At 38.3% G+C, this 21,785-nt stretch overlaps 1 protein-coding gene across 1 annotated transcript in view; it reads left to right on the plus strand.

Moving 5' to 3' along the window:
* Positions 1 to 4,680: 4,680 nt before the first annotated feature.
* Positions 4,681 to 21,785, plus strand: part of Cftr (CF transmembrane conductance regulator) — a 148,114-nt gene continuing 131,009 nt past the window's right edge. Inside the window, exon 1 of the mRNA XM_021190745.1 lies at positions 4,681 to 4,864. Within this exon, the coding sequence (XP_021046404.1) occupies positions 4,812 to 4,864 (53 nt within the window). The 5' untranslated portion in view covers positions 4,681 to 4,811. The remainder of the gene's footprint in view (positions 4,865 to 21,785) is intronic.

Raw genomic sequence — 21,785 nt, forward strand, 5'->3', positions numbered from 1 at the left:
TATATGTGTGTGTGTGTGTGTGTGTGTGTGTGTGTGTGTGTGTTCAGGAGTGTTTATAAACAGATTTGTCAGACTAGATGTACTGTTGGAATCAGAAAACATGCCCAGCTAACCTACCTATGTAACAGGGTCCCTATGGCCTTAAAACAGCTTTTTAGACTGGGATATGTATTTGCACTGAGGGGATCCCTGAGGCAAGGTATGGAAAAGCTGTTACTGCCTCTAACTCCTACTTTTAATAAGTTTTTAAGCATAGCCAACCTGTGCATGTGAAACTAATGAGGTATGCTTTCTCTCTTTAGGGATTTTGTCTTCCTATGAAGGAACTTTTTCATCCTTCTACTGCCTAGATTTCAGTATATCCATGATTGCTCTTATCCACTTAGGATAAAGCGCCCTCAGGGAAGATTCGGATACACTCAAATTAAGTTGACCGTGATGGATCAGAGTGAGATGTAGTATAAGTGCACCCTTCTGATCTCTAATGGGGAACACTTGAGCCATTTTCTAGCAGGCAGAGAAGCATGTGACAGGAAGCTTAGATCATTTGTGGAAAGCACCTGGCACACTACTGGCACACTTTAAGGGGTGCCAAGTAGGCATGGGCTACTTCTGTCCTCCGTTCTTTCTTTTCATCAACCTTTCCCACTTCATTCCTTCCCCTCTTCCTCTTTCAGTCCTCTCAGTATACTTTCAAAAGTCTGACATGAGAGTGAATATTACTCATCTCTACTAAAGAACAGCTCTCCCTAAAAATACCAGTCAACCCTGCAGATGAATGTGCAATTATTAAGTCCCAGGGCAGGCAAAGACTGTTTCGCTTCACATTCCATTTTGCTCTTTCATTATTACTGATTGATCACACTGTGGCTAGGACTGAGAATGTGGTACCAGCTACTCAATGCTCTGCCTTGAAAAGCAGCCCGAGCCACCTGTGTTATTACCAATCTGCCAAGCAACTTAATTTGGAAATTAATAAACCATTATTTCTCAGGTTCTTCCTCTGCAGTATGTGATATTAGTTACCTGTACATGAGCATGTCATAAGGATTAAAAGAGGCAAACCACACTGTAATTTACTTAATACATATGGTAAATATCTAATGAATGTAAGCTATTGTAACATTATATGGTGATAGGACTGGTATTTGAGTATCTTAAAGAGAAAAATAAGCATATTTTGGAATCACCCTTTTTGTTCATCCTAATCTGTTGATTTCTTTTGAGGTTCTCATTTAGAGCTTCAGTCAGAATCTTACCTATATCTGAATGTATTTCCTGATATATATTTCACATTTGTATCAGGCATGTATCTAGATATAAATTCTGTATATCATATCTTAATTATTTCACTTGGACTTGTCTACTTTGCTGAAATCTTCTGTCCAAACAAGTTTGGATTGTGATGTTTTACGATAAAAATCTAGGGTGTGCCCATGACCATGTATATATACTCTCAGAATGGATTATACTGCTTACAGAACATTTATCAAAGATATATAACCCTTGTGGCTTCTTGGTCTGTAGGTTTCTGCTTTCCCATCTTATTGAACAGCTGTGTAAATTTTGACTTCATGAGACTAATATGAGGAGAAAGGGGTTGTGAGAGAACAGGAATAAATGATGGGAGATTTGATTAGAAGTAATCCTTCACACTGGTGGGGCTGAAGGTTTGGGACCACATCTGAGTTTGAATCTACTAATATGAACATTTACTTCAATGCTTCACTACCTGGAAATGGCATACTAGGCCTAGTATTATAGGCACAGTTGTTGAGTGAATGGTTCCTGGAAACTGCAAGGACTTTTCACTTGTCCTTTCTAGAGGAAGCAGCGTGAGATCCCCCGGAGTCATGCAGCTTGGCCAGTTTGATGGGCTCTGAAACTTAATTCTTCAGTTAGTGTCAGTGATGCTGAAAACAAGGAAGAACTGATAACAAATTCGTTTCAGAATCTGTGCATCATATGTAATGGGTCACACTAGCATTTACAAACAACAGGTGAGGGTGGGGAAAGGATAAATAAAGTTCAATCACAAGGATGGGAAAAGTCAATAGTGAGAACCAAGTTTCAATCTTGTCATACTGGAGAGAGAAAAATACAAGGAGAGTACTTGAAAATGATCAGTCAGAAGATAGAAGCTTTCCTGTAGTATCTATCTGTAACAACTTCATCTTTGTGTTATTTTTTCTTTTTAAATCAAACTTGGCAACTAAAAATTAAATGTCTTGTCAGCTATTTCAAGGTAAGGAAAAAGCTGGTACAGATACAGGAACTAGAGATATAAAGCCTCTTGGCCACAAGATTCATTAATTTAAATTTATTTTCTTATCTTAGAAGTATTATGAACTATATATTTTACTTGTGTCATAGTTTGATGTCCACAAGTCAAAAATCAGATAATTCACAAGTAAATACCCTTGCTTTTTTATGGTGAGGCAAGAATCAGGCCTCAAAACTTTCAAACTCTAATTTTGGAACAGTCAGTTCTAAATGGGATATCTCTATCAAATTGCTCCCTTCAGAAGAGGCAGAAAGAGTATAAACAGAGAAGATGGAGAAAAACATGAAGACAAGGCCCTCTAAATCAACATGGTCATAGCTCATAGGAACGTAGACACTGAGGAAGATTGCATGGGGCCGTTATGGGTTTGCACCAGATCCTCTGCATGTATATTATATTTTCCAGTTTAGTGTTATTTGTGGGATTACTGAGTGTTCGAACAAGTCGCTCTGTTTTTTATGCCCCCTACTGGGCTCCTTTCTGATTGTTTTGTCCATATCTAATGTGTTTTTGTTTAACTTTTATTTTATTTTATTTTGTTATTATCCTTTAGAAACCTGTTTGTTTCCTAATGATGGATAGAAAGGGAGCAATCCAGATGACACTGGAGATGGGAAGGAACTAAGAGGAATAGAGGGAGAGAAAACAGTAATCAGGATATATTATATGAAAAAAAGGCTTTCTTTTCTTTGTTTGGTTTTGGTTTTTCAAGACATGGTTTCTCTGTGTTGCCATGGCTGTCCTGGAATTTGCTCTGTAGACCATACTGGCCTCCAACTCACAGATCTGCTTGCCTATGACTCCTGAGTGCTGAGTTCTGGGATTAAAGATGTGTGTTATCACTGCTGGGATAAAATGAATGTTCGATTTTCAATAGAAAGAAAAAATTGAACTCTATTTATACTTGCTTTGGCACAACAGGGTTTAGTTGTTTAAGTGTTGAGTCTTTACAACCCAGCAGGTTTTATGTTGGACACACATTTCTCACACCAAAACCTTGGAAGGAAGGTGCACAGCCTGGGAAACTTCCAAAGCCTCCAGGGAGATAAAGGCTCAGGTTTTTCTCTCTGTGAGCTTGAGTGACTAGGACACTTTTGCTTCAGTGACTCAGAGGCCCTTTTAGTGTTTTAGTCAAGGTATTTTGCTTAGCAGACTAGGGAAAAAGGAAAGGAGCGCCACTTAGTTTAGAGTGTCCACCTGTCGTTCTCAAGCACACACACAGGAAATACCACACCTCACACTGAGCAGGGCCGAGGGTAAAGGACTTTGGCTGTAATTATGACACACCAGGGCATTGTGACATAGATGTATGACATACATGTACCTCATAAGGGAAAGTAGTAGCTTCCCTTTCCGTGGTAGGACTTTTGCTGTAATTATGACATATCAGGGAATTGTGACACATATGAATGACACACATATACCTCATAGGTATTTGTGCCACTATGGCTACTCTACAGCCTTCAGTCAACAGAGCGTAGGTCTTGTCCAGCTCTTGAAGGGCTTACTGAGGTGGACACCTCAGAGTACTGTGGAACTTTGCGGCTTCCTGAGAGTTCTTTGATACAGAAGAGCCACATTTTCTTCTCCTTTTCAAAATGGATCTTAAAAAGTTAACTGTAACTCAGCCAGAAGCTAAGGAAACAGGAGAAAGAGGGAGTGAAAGAGGAGAGAGGAGTGAAGGGGAAGGAGGAAGGGGAAGAAAAGAGGAAGAAAGAGAAGAAAGAGGAGAAAGAGGAGAGCGAAATGAAGGAGGAAGAGAAAGAGATGAAGAGGAAAGAGATAAAGGCAGGGGAGGAATGGCAAGAGAAGAGGGAGGAACAGAAGGAGGAGAAAGTGATCAAGGAGAAAGAATTGAAGGTAGAGGACAAAGAGAAGGAGGGGAGGGAGAAAGAGATAAAGGAAAAAGAGGAGAAGGAGAGGAAGGGGGAGAGGAAGAGGGAGAGAGAGAGGAAGAGGGAGAGAGAGAGGGAGAGGGAGAGAGAGAGGGAGAAGGAGAAGGAAGAGAAAGGTTCCAGGAAGCCAAGGAGATCATTGAGTGGTCTTTATTCCCACGAAAGAAGGGTTCTAAGTCCCGCAGATTGGCCACGGTTTACCCGGGCCTGGGCCTGCAGTCTGAGCCCCTGCTGCTGCTGCTGTCCGAAGGTAGGCACGCGGGGGGCGCTGGAGGGCGGGCGCTAAGACAGAGGGCCAGGGAAAAGGTGGCGCCGGCAGGCGGGCGCGGGGCGCGCTGGAGGAAGGAGCGCAAGGAGCGCGCTGGGCGGGCGCGGGGCGTGGAGAGCAGCGACTGTGAGGCTGGGCTAGGCAGCGCTGGCTCTAACCTGGGCGGCGGAGGCGTGGGGAAGAAGGCTGAGGAAGGGGAGGTGTGTGGGACCCGAGTGGGTGGGGGGAATTGGAAGCAAATGACATCACCTCAGGTCTGAGTAAAAGGGACGAGCCAAAAGCATTGACCTGGTCCTGGATATCCAGATGTCGAATCCAACCTGACCCTAGCCGGACACAGACCTCAGTGCCACACGGAGACATCATGCAGAAGTCGCCTTTGGAGAAAGCCAGCTTTATCTCCAAACTCTTCTTCAGGTGAGAGGGTACTCAGCGGATCTTTGCACGGACACATGTGCCTATGCCAGAGAAGGGAATGAATATGGGCAGACTTTGGGAAAACAGGAAGAGATTTTTGTTGTGTTTGTTTTGTTTTAAAAGGTGTGCTGTCATTCAGTGCTTTAAAGGAAATAAGTATTTTTGTAGAATAAAATGAAGCTGATTGAATAGAGAACAAAATATACTTGCAACTGCGAATCAGACTTGCAACAGCCAAATATGCTACGGAGCAATAGATTTTTTTTTTAATTTCCTGAAAAAAGTTATACTTCACAAATATACTTATAGAACATTCCTAAGATTGGTCTGTTGTTTTCTCTGAGAAAAGCTGTCTGCAGGTACAGTGCCTGTATGTATTAGGTGCTCTGAAAACATTTGCTGACTGAATTTTTTTAAAAGTCCAGGAATTATATTCTATTTACTTTTTGCCGTTGTAATATTGAGTAAGTCTAACATGCTCATCACAGTTACATTATCCTTTTTAAAAATAAGCAAGTCAGTTAAAATATCTAACTTTAAAAAAAAAAAAGAAATACTATAAGCAATACATTAAAAAAGTGAGTTACCATGGGGATATGAAACTAGAGTTTTAGCCACTGAAGCTATATTCAACAGACACTTAGGACATTGTTCTCTTATCCTACATTGTCAAAAAACCAAACCCTCAGTCTAATAGGATTTTTAAATTAGAATTTAAGTTGGAAGATCTAGGCAAGAATTAAGCGCTTTGTATTTGAAGTGCTCTGTGGAGCTTTGTCTGCTCTGCTCCTGTAGTGTGAATGAATGAGAACAGCTCTCTCATGGGTCCTCAGCTGACCCCCCCCCCCCACCAATGAATCAGCACACTGAAGTATCATAAGTGTCGAATATGTTCTCAGTGTGCCCTATGCTATGGGTAGGGGCAAGGCTCAGCTGTCAGTCACCTTAATGTTCCCTTTTCTGCTGGTCTAGAGCAAGGCTGAGGAGACAAGTGCTTCTGCAGGAGAGCTCCTCCCAGTGGCTGGTAGAGAAGGTCTTTCTTTATTCTTTAGAATGAATATTTGTGGTGCCTCTTGTTACTTCATGTATAAATCTAGCTTATCAGTCTGGGTCTATTTTCTTCTTACTTACAAAGTCAGAATGTCAACTGACAAACATTTTCGACTTTTATGAAAGTATATTGAGGAACCCAAATGTCAACCTGTCTGCAAAGGCAAGCTTTCAGGAGAATGAATACCTCTTGTGTGGTTTTCCCACTAAGTAGTAAGAAACTTCAAAATTTTTCACTTTTCGAAGTGTTTCAAAAATTTCCCATTTTTATAACTCACCTAATAAGTTGTAGTGTGCTTTGCAATGTTCTTAGGCTGATTGGAAAGGACATGGAGGATAATGGCTGTGAAATTTGTTAAGAACATACTCATTTCTGCCTTCCAAATGATTTCATAATCAGTTGCTTTAAGAATAGGTGTGTTTTTAAGAGTTCAGTTCCTACTATTTATAGGAACTGACATTTAGCTAAGTACCAGTCAGTGATTATAAACTTCCTTCTGGACTATAATTTTCGAAGAGTAGAACCCTTTTCTCCACTGGACTAGGCAGTACCACCTAGTGCACAGGGCAGTGGCCCTGGATTCCCATGGCCTGGACTCAGGCTGCAGATCTACTGCTTAGTAGGCAAGCCCTTTGGTGTCTCTGCATGACTTCAGTGCTACAACTTGGAGTCTGTCGATGTGACACATAATGTAATGGGCTAATCTGTTGAGGAATATATCTTGTGCTTACTGAGGACACGTTAGCTGCACTTGCTGTTGTTTACACTTTTACATTTTTACATTTTTGTGCAGCGCTGTGATCCTCATTGTAAAGGACAGTGAGTTTATTTCTGCTGGGTGCACCTTTGTGACAATCAGCCTGTATCTGTGCCATATGCTTGAGAAGTTAGCATAGGGGATAGATAGCCTCACATAGCATGGGCTTGCTAGATATTTAGATGAAGCCGTACTCTTACATCAGATCTTCTTCAGAGCCTTAGAATTTAACCTATCCCATCAAGCTTAGGGTTATAAAAGACTTCTAAAAGCTGACTTCTATGTGTCTACTATTATGGTCTTGGTTTTGGATTATGTTAATTATCAGTTTAATTATTTAGGTTATGTTACTGAGAAACCAAAACAAGTTTAATAACAATTTAAGCCGGGTGTGGTGGCACACACCTTTAATCCCAGCACTTGGGAGGCAGAGGCAGGTGGATTTCTGAATTCGAGGCCAGCTTGGTCTACAAAGTGTATTCCAGGACAGTCAGGGCTACACAGAGAAACCCTGTCTGGAAAAAAAAAACAAAACAAATAACAGTTTAAGTGCTTTTTATTTTTGTAAGTTTTCAGTAATTAAAAAAAAATGGAAAGACATTGGAATTGGTCTAACACAGAAGATAATTTTACCATGAAAATTTCAAGTAATAATTTTTTTACTTTCATGGAAAATAAATTCATTAACTTGAAGATGTAATGATAACATTTATGAAATAAAGTGTTTTAAAACAAGTGGCGATATATTTATACAGAATTTATGATTGACATATTAGTGGAATTAATTCCTAAAAACCTTTGATTTGGAGAAGTGTTTGAACTTTACACTTTCATAGAGCTTTAAGAAAAAAGATCATGCCTAATGTGTACCTGTTAGTGTGTGTGTGTGTGTGTGTGTGTGCGCATGCAGCACGTGTGCGCATGTGTGTGCACATGCATGTTTATATGACCATAGAGTGCAGTATAAGGTATTGTCCTCAAAAGAACCATCGTCTCTTTTGAGTCAGGTCTCTCATTGGCCTGAATTTCACCAGTTACGTTAGACAGGCTTGCCAGTGAACCCAAGGGGTCTTCCTGCCTCTGCCTTCTCAGCACTGGGATTACAGTCATGTGTCACCTTGCCCACCTTTTCACATAGGAACTTGGGATTGAACTCGGGTCTTCATGCATGTAAAGCATGTTCTTCTCTGACTGGGTTATGAACTGGGCAAGAAATTGGGTGGCAACATTTCCATTCTGTTTCAGATATTATATTTGACAAAACTTAGGTTATCCAGATCAGAAGGCCACTTTTGATATACTGAGGATATGGTATTTAGAAAACCAAGAATAGCTGTCCCTTTAGTTGATGGATGCCATACGGTGGTCACAGCTCCAGATTTCATTTGGCTTTTTTTCAATAGGAATTGGAAGAAGCCACCTCTAGGATGGGGAGTCCCTCTGTTTGGACAGTGTACAAGCACTGCCCAACGTTGGCTCTGTGCCAGCCCCTCAGGACTCCCTTCTGTTTAATTTCTGTTCACCGATCATGTTTGGTTATTACACAGCTCAGAATTTTCAACTTGGGAATTTATGTTAGGTTCATGTCAGTTTTGTTTAGTTTAATGAACAGTTAGTTCTAAGAGCACCTCTTGTACACGACATGATGAAATCGTCATTTTGTATATGTGCATATATGTGTGTATGTATGTATAATAAATATCTCTATACAGTGAAATTTATTTTAGTTGATATCACAATTATTAAAATTTCTCCTAAGGTTTTATCGCACATTACTACACAATATACTTTTTGATAGTCAATCCCTTGCTCCTCAGAGCAGAGGAAGCTATTATCTTAAAAATAACTTCTTCCACATGTTGTTTGATATAATGATGAAATACTACTCAGTGCACACTGATACACAGGGGAAATCAAGGCTTTTTGTTTTCTTTATGAAAGTTGGACTTATTGTGAAAATTCCTAAATGTTAAAACTTGTTTAAGAGGTCCACAAATAAATATCACCATAAAGTATGTTATTACTGTTAATGTCCTTTCATAGGAACCTGTAATTTCACTGTGGTAGCACTATAGATAAGTATAGGATTGCCAAACCATAAGGGAAGGGCGTTAACCATTTAGCATGCAGTGAGATATTATTTGTTGAGACTTTGAAAACACCTCTGAGTCAACAGCAGTTTGGGCCGTTTTGATTCTCTCTTTGCCATGCATCTTGTGCATTTCCTCAGAGCCAAGTCGCTGCAAAGCAGTGAGTTTAAGAAGGGAAAACTATGAAAGAGGTCCACTTGTTTGGAGATACTAACAGAGGGATTTCATAAATACATTTTTCATCATCGCTAAGGGAAACATTCTAACGACTTCCCTTCAGCTCTTAAGAATGGAATGGATGCAGCCTGTAGGTCTTCCTTTGTGAAGTCAGCATTACAGTGGCCTCTTCATGGACTCGGTTGTCAGAGAGCTTAGACTTTTAGCAAGAGTACTCTAGTAGTTCAGATGAGGCTTGACAAAATGTCCATTTCTGTATAGCCCATTAATTAATTATCTTTTGACATTAATGACTATTTGAAATTGTAAACTACTTTTGTGTTTAGTATTCACATCATTTCAGGACTCCAGGATTACATGATTATAATACCTGTTTCTGGTTGAAATTGTCTCCATTGTGATCAACTCTACAGATGTATGTATACTGCATATTGATGATGTTAGCATTCCCTCAAAATGGTGGGACAATCATTCTGACAAAATGGGTGAGGGGAAACAACTCTTGACACATTTTTAAAGAGTAAGTATTCCTTCAAATTTTCCTTGTGATGTTTATCATATGAACTCTTCAGAAAGCAGTCTAGTTTATGACTTTTTGTTCTAGGGCAGTAGTTCTCAACCTGTGTGTTGCAAGAGTCAAATGACCCTTACACATGTATTGCATATCAGCTATTCTACATATCAGCTCTTCATCATACAATTAATAACAGTAGAAGAATTAGATTCATGAAATAGCAACAAAAATTATCTTGTGATTTGGGTTCACCATAACATGAGGAAATGTATTAAAGAGTTCCAGCAATAGAAAGGCTGAGGACCACTGCTCTAGGGTAAGGGAATGGTTTGGAGATTTTTGAAGTCTTTAGCATTGTCAGACTTCTCAGCTTGGAAGATATTCTCTTGATATCATAAGATTAACTGCCCTTCCCACCCAAGTCAAGGGGGTATTTCCCCAGTATTTCCTGTAGGTCATGACTTAGAGCAATGTTTGGAGGGCAATTTCATTCACTCCTTTTTCACCACCACTGTACTCCATGCTTTGGCATTAAGGTAGTAGAGGCACTGCCTTCTGAATGAATAAATACCTTAAAACTGATGATCTCAAACCACAGAGATCCCTAACCCACACTCATGGCTGTCTAGAAAGGTTTGATAGAGAAGTGTTTCCTGTGGTCACACAGAGTCTTCTTTCAGTGAATATTATTCAGAAAAAGGAGGCTGGGCATGAGTTCTGAGAGATGAAAGCAAGTCAGACTGTATAGGAACAGCAGGAAGAACAAGTGAGAGACCAGCAGTAGTTCAGAGAAGGTCTCAAGTTTGTCCTGAAAGCATGTGACAGAACGTGGGGAGCTAGATCTGGAAACTATCAAGGGCTAGATCACTGGGTACCTGATATATTTTTTAGGGCTTTATTGTACTGCTAAGTAAAAGGTGAGAGATTTTAAGCAGGCAGAGATGTGATTATTTCAAGATTGTTGCAGTTTTTTTTTTAAAGACTGACAGAAGGGATAGAGAAAGATGCCCATCTAAAAGATGTTTGGGAAGTAAAATAACCATATTTTAAATTAGAGGTGGAAGGTGAGAGTGAGAAGGAAAAAGAGGGTTTAGATGGGTCAGTTTGGACGGTAGAATGGTAGTTGATACATCCTATGAAGTGGGGTGCTTCTATTAGAAGCAGAGGCCTGGTGTGAGGGTAGATGCTTATGCAAGGCTGAAGTCTCTAAAAGAAAGTGCAACTGGCTTGAGGTGGGTTATACAGTTTGAATGAATTCTTTGTCTTGCCAATACTGTTTTTCAACAAATAATAATTAGGCAGAACTAATATTTTATTTGATAGTGCTAGGGACCAAACCCAGACCCATGTCTATATTAAAGCATTCTCCTACTAAACTGCACCCCAGCCCCAAGTAAGTACTTCTTAGCAAAGAAATTCCTAACACTTAATTCAGACAGATTTCCCATCTAAGAACTCACATTTGCTTGTCTACTCCATTACATCTGACATTTAATAGTCACTGTTTTCTGTACATAAAAAAATTGGTCTCTCTCTCTCTCTCTCTCTCTCTCTCTCTCTCTCTCTCTCTCTCTCNCACACACACACACACACACACACACACACACACACACATACACACACACACACACACACACACACACAATTTTAAAAAGCCATCATGGATCAGTGTCAGTGATAGAGTAAGACATTAGGTATTCCCATAATTCAGTGCATCAAGTACATAACTACAAATTAAAATTTTTTCACTATTTTAAGAGTTTATAGAACCGTTGAACTTAAGAGTCAGAGATAGCAATCCCAATAGCAGGGCCAAGGATTTTTGTAATAGAATTTGATGAACCAGATAATCACTATAAGATGAGCTCATTATGGTGAGGATAATAACCTTGAAATATGCATGTGGCTTTCAGTGATAATTATTCATGCAAGCCTGTGTATGCACATTTATTTAGCATTTCTAGTGAGCCTCTATACTTGCCAGGTTTCTAACAGTTAACAGTCTTAGGCTCTATATAAGAATTTATTAAAAATTCTGTTTATTCTGCCTAAAGTTTCATTCTAATATTTTTAATAATGCAACCTTTTTTTTCCTTTGTAATAAGATGGCTATCACATCCATTTATAGGTTCTGTAATTATATTACTTAGTCTAATTAGATGAGGTATTAATTTTGATTCAGAAAATCATTGACTGTTTAAAGTAGTTGATATATAATAAAATATTACAGTTAAAATGGACTTCCTTGAAAACAAAAATTATTGAATATTTTGAAAAATTAATGAAATCTTTCACTCGTGTTGTTAGCAAAAGGTAACTTCATTTAGAAATGTATAATGTGTTAGTAGTCCTTGACCAGCCCATGGATTCCCTGAAGTATGAAACTGCTGACTTGTTGGCCCAGGTGTCATCAGGGCCTGGAGACCCAGGTGTTCTGCTGCCACAGAAGGGGAGAAGAAGAAGCCGCTCCTGGTTTCACTCTCCTTTTGTCACCACTGCTTCTGCAGAGTGACATCAGACACAGTCCAGTGGACTTATAACTTATTAGTAAAGCAGCACTGTCAGGACTCTGCATGTAATGGAGACTTGTTCAGGGTTAGTGGTATGTTACGATGGAACCCAGTTGTAAGTTGTAATATTTTATTATGTATCAACTACTTTATATAGTCAATGATTTTATAAATCAAAATTAAAACAGGATGAGGAGATTCTTGAAATTAGAACATTCTACTTCACAACCAACAGCCATTTCTATAGCTTTTCTTTACGCTGATAAATACTAAGTATCTATATAGGTTCTCTGTGGAATTAACACACACATAACATGGAAGATATATTAAATATGCCAAGTCCTAGATCCCACATATACCTATTAATTAAATTTATGGGGAAGAACAACTTCTATGATCTCCTTTAACAAATGCTCAGGTAATTCTTTTTTTGCTAACATCTAAAATCATCAACTCAATGATAAAACAGTTTTGGATAACCCAACAGGTCTTCATAGGGCTAACAACATTCTCTTCCTCCTCCTCTTCCTCCTCCTCCTCCTCCTCCTCCGCCGCCGCCTTCTCCCTCCTTTTCAGTAAATTAACAATAAAGACACAGAAATAGGTCAACTTGCCACAAATTGAATTTTTCTCTTGGGTAGTTTCTGAATTTTGTAGTTTTGCCTCTGTCTCCCAGCCCTTAAGTACACTCAAGAGATTACATACATTATCTCAGTGAAGTTTTTATCTGTCTTTGATAATTGCACATATAAGAAATGTGGTTTTAGAGGACTACAGTTTAGTAGTCACCAAGCTAAGAGATGTGATGTCAGATGTACCTTTAGATTGATGTAAATCCAGACATAAAATTTTAATCAATACATCACACACCTAGAATAGAATTGATAAATTATTTCACATGGCTTTATATATACTTTAATTTTTCTTGTCTCTGAAATAATTTTTTACTGCATTTGTTTATAGACAACATTAAACAAGCCATCAGTTAGTCTTGGAAGGGCTTGTTACTTTAACAACAACAAAAATTTACTTTATTTTATGTGTACAGTAGTTTTTCCAGCTTGTTTGCTTGTGTATATTCTGCCAGTGGAAGCCAGAGAGGGTGTTGAATAGCCTGGAGTAGCAGGTAGTTGGGAGACATCATGAAGATGCTGAAGACTGAGGTGAGGTCCTCTGGAAGAGCAGCTCGTAAGCGCTGAGCCATCTCTTTAGCCCATTTATTCAGACTTTATGACGTAAAGCATAGGTCTTTATGACATCCACAGGAGGCAGGATGGAACTTTCCTCAAAATAACAACATCCTTACAGTTTACTTTGAGTGTTATTTGAAAACAAGACAAAACAAAACAAAAAACCAGACAATATAGTAGGCCAGAAAATGTGGCAGTGGCAGTAGCTAAACATTGTCACACAGTAACAGCTCAGTTACAGTAATGATTCCAGCTGTGCTTCCTGTCCTGAATAAGGTAGCTAAGTACTAGCTAGTGCCTTTTACTTCCCTCCCTACCCCACCTTCCTAGTTTCCGTTTTCTCTCTAGGATACCAATCTGGGACTTTGAGTTTTCATCTCCTAACCCTACTTCCCTTCACTCTCTAAGCACATCACAGCCGTCTTTGGTATCTATACCAGCATTACCACCTAGCGCTTGTTCTCATCATTTATGTCATCTGATTTTCTATTGGTCTTTCTTCTTATCCACCTGCTAAGGTTGCAGGAAGAGGTAGAGACACCTGATAGATGGTTCTTCAATTTGATGCTTGTCACTTTATAGATGCAAATTTTGGATTTTCTTCATATGGTAGTATCTATAGTTCTTTTAAAAAGTGCTTTTATCAGTAAGTCTTCATGGAATTTAAATACTTCATGGAATTTCTAGTGTACACATGTATCAGTAAAAGAATCACCTTTCCACAAATAAATAGATATAATGTCCCAAATAAAAGCAAAACATTTATATAATATTTTAAGCACTATTTTCTTGATTCCTTTTTCTGTGTTGTACACAATTATATATTTCTGAAATTGAATTGTCTTATAATTGATTTTTTTCTAACTTCTTTTTGGCTATCAGATCCAGGAATAAATTATAATATAGATATATATATATAGCAATATATAAAAGTTGCATATTTTCTGTATCCTGTGACTTCAACTGATTTTTTTTATTTTTGGCATTAATTTCACCCTACAATGTTGACTTTTCACTTTGATTGCTTGATATTCCTTGAGAAAGAGTACTTTGTGATCCAGTTTTGGAAGTAACAGGTAATATATACTTGGATACTTGTCTGGCATGCCAGGCATTGTAATCACAGTAGACATTCACCAAGTTTAGTATTCTACCTTGACCTGAAATTATACACCTGTCCCAGAGGCCAAGGCAGATTTACACTATAAACCTATTCATAGAGTCAAAAGGGCAAGAGTGATTCAGAAAACTAATTTTTACTTGAGTATGAAAATGGCTTAGGCTAAAACTTTAATTATGGTTCGAAAAGTGATAAGTACTTATATAAATGATTATATAACTTTAATTTCTAAAAATGGTATGTCATGTACATTTTGACAGTGGAAGTGTTGGTTTAATAGTGAATCTCATAATCAGTGTCACCTTAGAATGAATAACCACTTTATTTTAAATATGATAATGTCACCTATGGCTCGTTACTTATGACTTCCTAGGTATTTTGTAGCCCTGGGTTATGCTGTGACTTTGTGTCAACAGGTGTACTGCAGGCATGCCAGGCTGTTAACTGAGCTTGGCTCATACGTCTTATAGGGACATGCTCACTTATACAATGTAGAGATAACAATAAATATCACAGTAAGTTTCAATAGTCACCAAAAAAGAAATGTCCAGTGAAATTTTCCTCTTTGTAGGACTATTATGGGACTAAAATTATCATATATTTAAGAATATGTAATTTTTTATTCCTTTTATTTCTTAATAAAAAAACAGTCACTTTAAAAGATTTACATTTCAGATCAAAATTTTGTGGGGTGTGTCTGGAGAGTGGCAGATATTGGGATTCAAGATTTCAAAGACACTGAAGATAGATTATGCTCATATTGATTGTGCCAGGCAATTTTTCAGTCCCATGCTTCATCTCTCCATACTTTTAGAAAAGTCTCACATGTAGCTTCTCTGTCAGTTCTTAGGAACCAGCATGTAGCAGAAGAAATGTGTACTTTGGAATCAGGCTTAGCTAGAATCCTCATTCTGTGACTTATTAACGTGTGTGTCCTTAGGCACTTAATCTTTCTGGTACTCAATTATTCTTACTGGGACAATGAGTTACTTTCATTTCAACCTGGCCTAAGACTACAATAATATTCAATATTCTCTAAGTATTTACTCTGTATATTAGATTTCTCCTGAGAATAAGAATCAACAGTAGATCTATTTAATATGTAAGATTATTTATAAAGAATTAACTTCTGTGACTAAGAAAACTATGAAGTTCAAGCCTCGCAGGGTTGTTTTCAGAGTGGAGACTGGGAAAGCCAATTTTCAGGTTTGAGTTCAAAAGCAGTCACCAGGAGTCTGGTGTCATTTGGGGAGGCTGGTCTTTTTGTCAGTGGATTAGGGGAAGCCTGCTTATATTAGAGAGCGTATAGTCGGCACAGACATCTGGGTTCCCTTGTGATTTGGGGAACTGAATTAACACAAATAATAGAACAACCCACAACAGGAGCTCAGCCGGCTCCGATTTAATGTCAGTCTGACCTCCAAGTATCTTATCAATTGCCATAGCCATCACCCCTGTGAGGACTTTCTGTGTCTTCAGTGATAAGTAGTGCAAGATACAGAATGCCTCTTTAATAAGTAAATGGTAACAGTCTTACCAGCCACATCAGCACTAAGACACTTAACACCTTTCAATTTCTGTCCAGTATATAAGAGAGTAGCTCTTTCTTTCCTACATCGAACATTCCTCTCCTAGAAAGTAGGCACAACATGTCACTGAATTATAATCCTTTTCCCAAAATCCCTGGCCCAGTCTACAAGTTTTGTTTACCATAGACTTTCATCCTCAGTTGTGTGTGTGCATGTGTGTGCATGTGCATGTGCGTGTGTGTGTACATGTGCATGTGTACGTGTGTGTGCATGCTTGTGTGTGTGTGTGTGTCTGTGTGTGTGTGTGTGTTCATTGCTGGGTTTGAACTCTTGACTGAATGCAGCATGCTAAGCAAATGCTCTGAGGCACTGAGTTACACTTCCAACACTCATCTTAAATTTTAAGTTTATTTCAAGTATTCAGGCTACTCCTTTTGCTCCGACATATTTCCTTTCTGTTTGGGGCCCATGTGTTTGCAGAGGCTGCTATCACATAGTACTATAAACTGAATGGATTAGGCACCCAAAATTTATCGTTATAGTTCTAAATGCTGCAAGGCTGACATCAAGGTGTTAGTTAACTGGCTTTTCCCAAGGGATGTGAGAATCTATTCTGTGCTTTTTTACTCTAGGGTTTGTCAGCATGCTGGTGGGGATCCTTAGCATTTTGAGATTTGTAGAGGTATCACCCTCCAGAGGCACCCTTATCACAGATTTCTCCTCATATCTTCAGATAAATGTCCAAAATCTATTCCTTTATATGGAAAACAGTCACGTTGTCTGGAACCTACTAAGTGTGTTTACTCTACATGTTTTGAGGATCAGAGGTTAGAGGGGGTGGGTGGGTAGATGAGCACCTTCCTAGAAGCAGGGGGAGGAGGATGTGATAGGGGGTTTCCAGCAGGGAAACCAGGAAAGGGGCTAACATTTAAAATGTAAATAAATAAAATATCCAATAAAAAAGTAAATACATATATATCCATAAAAAATAATGGAGACAGTGCAGAGGACACTATAAAACAGGATACGGAACTATTTACGGAGTAAGTAGTTCATGAAACTTTAGTATATCTTTAGTATAGCTGTACTAAAATTTTAATGAAGACCAAATATTGGGAAGAATGTTTAGATAATGAAAATATTTCATAAAATTTTACTAAACAAAATTAAATAAATTCTTGGTTGAATGTTTAGTATTATGGGCCATTAATGATATGTAAAGAGAACATGGTATCTCAGACCAAGTACAAATTCTCAGTGTTTGCATTGCATTCTTGTAGAGGTTTTTTTTTTTTTCCCCCTTTCGGTGCCTTGACCAGAAGTAATGAACAAGCAAAACGTCCTTGCAATCAGTGTCCTTAGGGTGCCATAAACATACTATGTTTGTGGAATTAATTACTAACAGATCAATTCACATAGTTTCTAATTTGCTCAGTGCAATGAACAGGACAATGAAGATAGGAAGATAAATTATACACTGTGTTGTCCTTAAGAATTTAATCTTGTGAGCAAAAATTAGCAGAGTGAAATAATCTTAATTAAATAGTTTAAAACATTGAGTGAGAATTATGTGCCATGTTCAGTGGACAGCGCAGAGAATACAACAGCTTAAACAGAGCTCTTTATGCAATGAGGTATACAGTTTAGTGTACTTGGGGACCTGTGATTGATAAAGGAAGGAATAGAGGAAGGCGGGTAGGGTAGAACAGTGTACACAGGAGACTAATTAACCAGACTGGAGAGAGGCTCTTCCTGATGAATATCAATGCACTTAAACCTTCTTAGAAATAGAAGTCAGGCTTTGTTTCAAGGAAGCTCTCAATTTTTATTCAGTGTAACTCAGCTAAACCAGAGATTAGCTTGCTCAGTGATGGTGATAGGAGAATCTTTTTAAAAATTAAGAGCCACCTTATTATCAGTGTTTTCATCCAGTTGAACTCCTGCAGAGTTCAAAAGCTGGAGAATCTGGCTCAATGTTTCCTTTAAAGTTCATTTTCTTAAAGCCTAAATGGAAACAAGAGATCATGACATTTTGAGGAAAAAAGGAAAACAAAACCTTTAAATAGTTATAAAAATAACTTTTACTAACCTACCATGGTTTTTGTTAGGAACTATCCTTTTAAGTACCTGATTGCTAAGATGGCTAACTTGATCTCTTAAATTGCTTATTAGAAACAATGAATTAATCACTATTATTTATATATGTTATGTTCTTGAAAAAAATCAGCAATTTTAATTTCTGATAGATCTTAAAAGGTTTGTATTAACATACATTGCTATATTTAAATGAACATAAAAATATTAAGTAGAGACTTAAAGTAAGGCCTCGGAGTAGTTTTATTTCATGGCAAATCCTGGACCAATCTGGTCAACAACTCCATTACCTGCCGAATCTCAATTTTCCAAAGGAATACATGGTGAGAAACGGTGAGGGTGAGCCTCTGTTTTCCCCTCCCGCAGCTCTGGGGGAGCTTCCTTGTTTGTTCTTGGCAATACCAAGGTTTTTGGACAATGTAAATAGAAATACTTTGTCTCCCAAATTCAGGAACAGGATATGAACCTTAAATTCCGAGTCAAAAAGTGTGCCTACTTACATCCTCCCCAGCACTAAAAGGGAAAAGGCATAAAGATTTTAAACTTCCATTTCAATTTGTTGTACTTTTAGACAGTGAAGTAATCATAATAGAAGGTTAAAAAAAGATTAAAATGACATTAATAAACAAATTTCATATTTAACTGTGAGGTAGGAAAATATCCACAGATAAGAAGCCCAAATCCAATTCCACACCACTTTTTTAGTCCCACTGGGGATTCACAGTGGGTATCAGTGCCTTAAAAGTGGTATCATACTTAAACAAGCTTGGGGAAGAGGAGGTTAAGACAACGAGGAAAATTCCAAACTGACTTATCAGACTAGTTGATTGCATGGAGAACTATGGAAACTATGTTTATCACAAACTGAAGTTTAACCCTGTCTTCCTGGTACCAATTCTTATTATACATGCATGGAATGTGTTTTGATTAAATCCCCCTCCTATCTCTTTCCCTCTCATATATCCTCTTCTTCCCACTACTTTTCCCTCCCAACTTCATGTGCTCTTATTTATTTAAATTTAATACCCACTGAAGCCATTCAGTACTGTCTTATATGACTATATGTGCATGGAGACCATCTACTAAGCATGAGTATCCAGCCTTTCAGGAATGGGCATCCCTGAATACTGACTCTCCCTTCCCCAGCAGCTACAGATGACCAATAACTTCTCAGATAGAGCTAAGACTTCATGAGCCCCTGCCCAATCCATGCTGGGGTTTTGACTGGCTTGCTCCTGTTACTATTTTCATCTTTTAAAAATATATATATATATATATATATATATATATATATATATATATATATATATATATATGCCTCTACTCTCTGTTGTATCATTTTATCTACCAAACAAATTAATCAAATGAGAAAATGATCTCAAACTATGTGGGCAAATGCATTTTTATTTTACTTTATTTTATTTATATTTATTTATTTATTTTTGGGTTTTTGAGGCAGGGTTTCTCTGTGTAGCCCTGGCTATCCTGGAACTCACTCTGTAGACCAGGGTGGCCTCGAACTCAGAAATTTGCCTGCCTCTGCCTCCCAAGTGCTGGGATTAAAGACGTGTGCCACCACCGCCAGACGCAAATGCATTTTAAATTTACATTTGTGTCTTCGTGTGTATGTGTGCGCACATATGTACATGCACACACACACTGCTGTGCACTAATGTATGGAAGTCAGAGGACAACTTGTAAGTCAGTCCTCTCTTTCTACCATATCGTTTCTACTTGTTGAGCTTAGGTCATCAAACTTGACACTAACTACCTCCTAAGCCATCTGCTGATCCTGGAATATATAGAAGTCATTTTGATGTAATGAATGACAAACATCTATCAAAAGACAAAAAGAACTTATTTGTACACATAGTGAGGAGCTATTAAATGATTTAGATATTGAAGGTCACAAGAAGGTGTACTTTGTGTGCCATGGCTCATACCAGATGATGGAATATACCATTTGTCCAGAACCTCATAGAAGTTCTTTGTCTCTAAGAGATAATTATATTCTTTATACATTTGGGAAAAACCTTGGAGAATCAAGTAGGTATGCTTCCAAATATTTAGTCACTGTCAGAATGACAATCATGGCTCAGTAAAGGACGTGTTTATTTCTGTGATAAATCAAAAGTATTGAATTTGGGTCTTTGTGATGCTGTCTGATAAAGCAAAATAAAGAACCACAATAAAGGATATAAAGTTCTAGAGAAAGGGAGAAAACACTGAAATAAATCGAATAATTATTTTTAAAAGATCAGCAAGGAAACACGTATCTACCATATAGGAGATGCCTTTGAATGCCACTTGTGCACAGTACAGTTTTTCAGTTGCCTAGTCAGAAGACAAGAGGAACTTATGCCCATTTTCCACTTTTATACTTCCATGAGGATGTGCTTGAAAATGCTTCTGGCCTCTGTTTTCCAGAAGATGACTTGACACTACACAGTGGGTGAATTCCCGGGTAGCACAGGGTTTCCATCTGTAAGCTTGCACGCATGCCTGTCCATAACTCAGGAGCATTGCTTCGGTAATTGCAAGACCAGGCTGTTTCCTGTCTTCTTCATACTTTTGGTTTCAAATATGTCTCTTATTGATAATGAAAATATGGCTCAGAAATTTCAAGGCGATTGTTTCCTCAGAAGTCTCCTAAAAGGAAACTCTTATGCAGGAAATAAGCAGCTTCACGGGGCAATTAGTACTATCTTTCTTGGATTTGGTGTAGTTACAGTGATACCTGTGGCTTCATAGAAAGGCAGTTCAACATCCTTAATCTAGTCTTCTGATGAGGCAACTGAAAAACTGCCAATTTCCAAACAACAGACAGAAGTTACTCCAAAGAACCTTTCTAAACAGGTTCACGTCCTCCCTAACCCCTATAACCTTTCTTTCCCAGTATCTCAGGTGGGTGGTGTGGTAAAAGGGAGGTTAAAGCATTTAAGAACCATCAATAAAAATAAGGTTTGAAAAAAATTCAAGTACAAATGAAGCTTAAACAGCAATATGTATAGTCAATATTCACAATTATACTATAAAAGTTATCTTAGTGTTTAAATCCTTTCTTTGTTAAAAAATCACATAATAGCAATTTATTCTTTAAAAAATTCAATGATGAGGATGAGATAGGAGATCATGAGTTTCAGGTCATCTGGGCTACATAGTAAGATTTGCAAAGCAATGAAAAAGAGACAAAAACAATAGGAGGCTGATTGTTTTGTAACAGCAGAATCTCAATGTCTAGTACATTCATGGCCTTTCTCATCTTCAGGAACAGATATGAACATTGGTTATGTATGGTTCCTGAGACTTTAAAAACGTGGAACAAACTGTGAAATGTGAACTTATTATCTCTTTACATAAACCCCTTTAACACCGTGTAGAGATGTCAGCACATGGATGAAGTCTTCTAAATAAATATGTTCTGCTGTTTCCGTTAATTTAGAATGTTTGTTATGCAGACCACTGTAGAGGATCCCTGTAACCCACACTAAGCAGGTATACTGGTTCGCAGAATTCCCTGCTCCCTGCCGGCAGCCTTAGTGAGCCTTGCCCCTTCATCTTCCCTCACTTTAGAGGCACTATTTCAGCACGAATTCTACTCAATGGGAACCTAAAACGTTAGCATTTTTATTTAAAGCTAATATAAAGTGGAATATCATACAATTAAAAGGGAAAGTGGACAGGGTTGGGGAGGGGAGGGGAATCTGATCTGGTATTGGGTGAGGGAAAAGGACTTAAGCCACAAGGGCCAGCAGAAAGAATGTCAAAAGGCAACCTTAGGAAATATGAGGTTGGGGGACCTCCCAGAATGCACTAGAGAGCTGGGAGGTCAGAGACTCCCAGGACTCAAAGGGAGGGACCTTAGATAAAACACCTGACAGTAGGGAGA

Source organism: Mus pahari, chromosome 2 (assembly GCF_900095145.1).
Source record: "Mus pahari chromosome 2, PAHARI_EIJ_v1.1, whole genome shotgun sequence".
Lineage (NCBI taxonomy): Eukaryota > Metazoa > Chordata > Mammalia > Rodentia > Muridae > Mus > Mus pahari.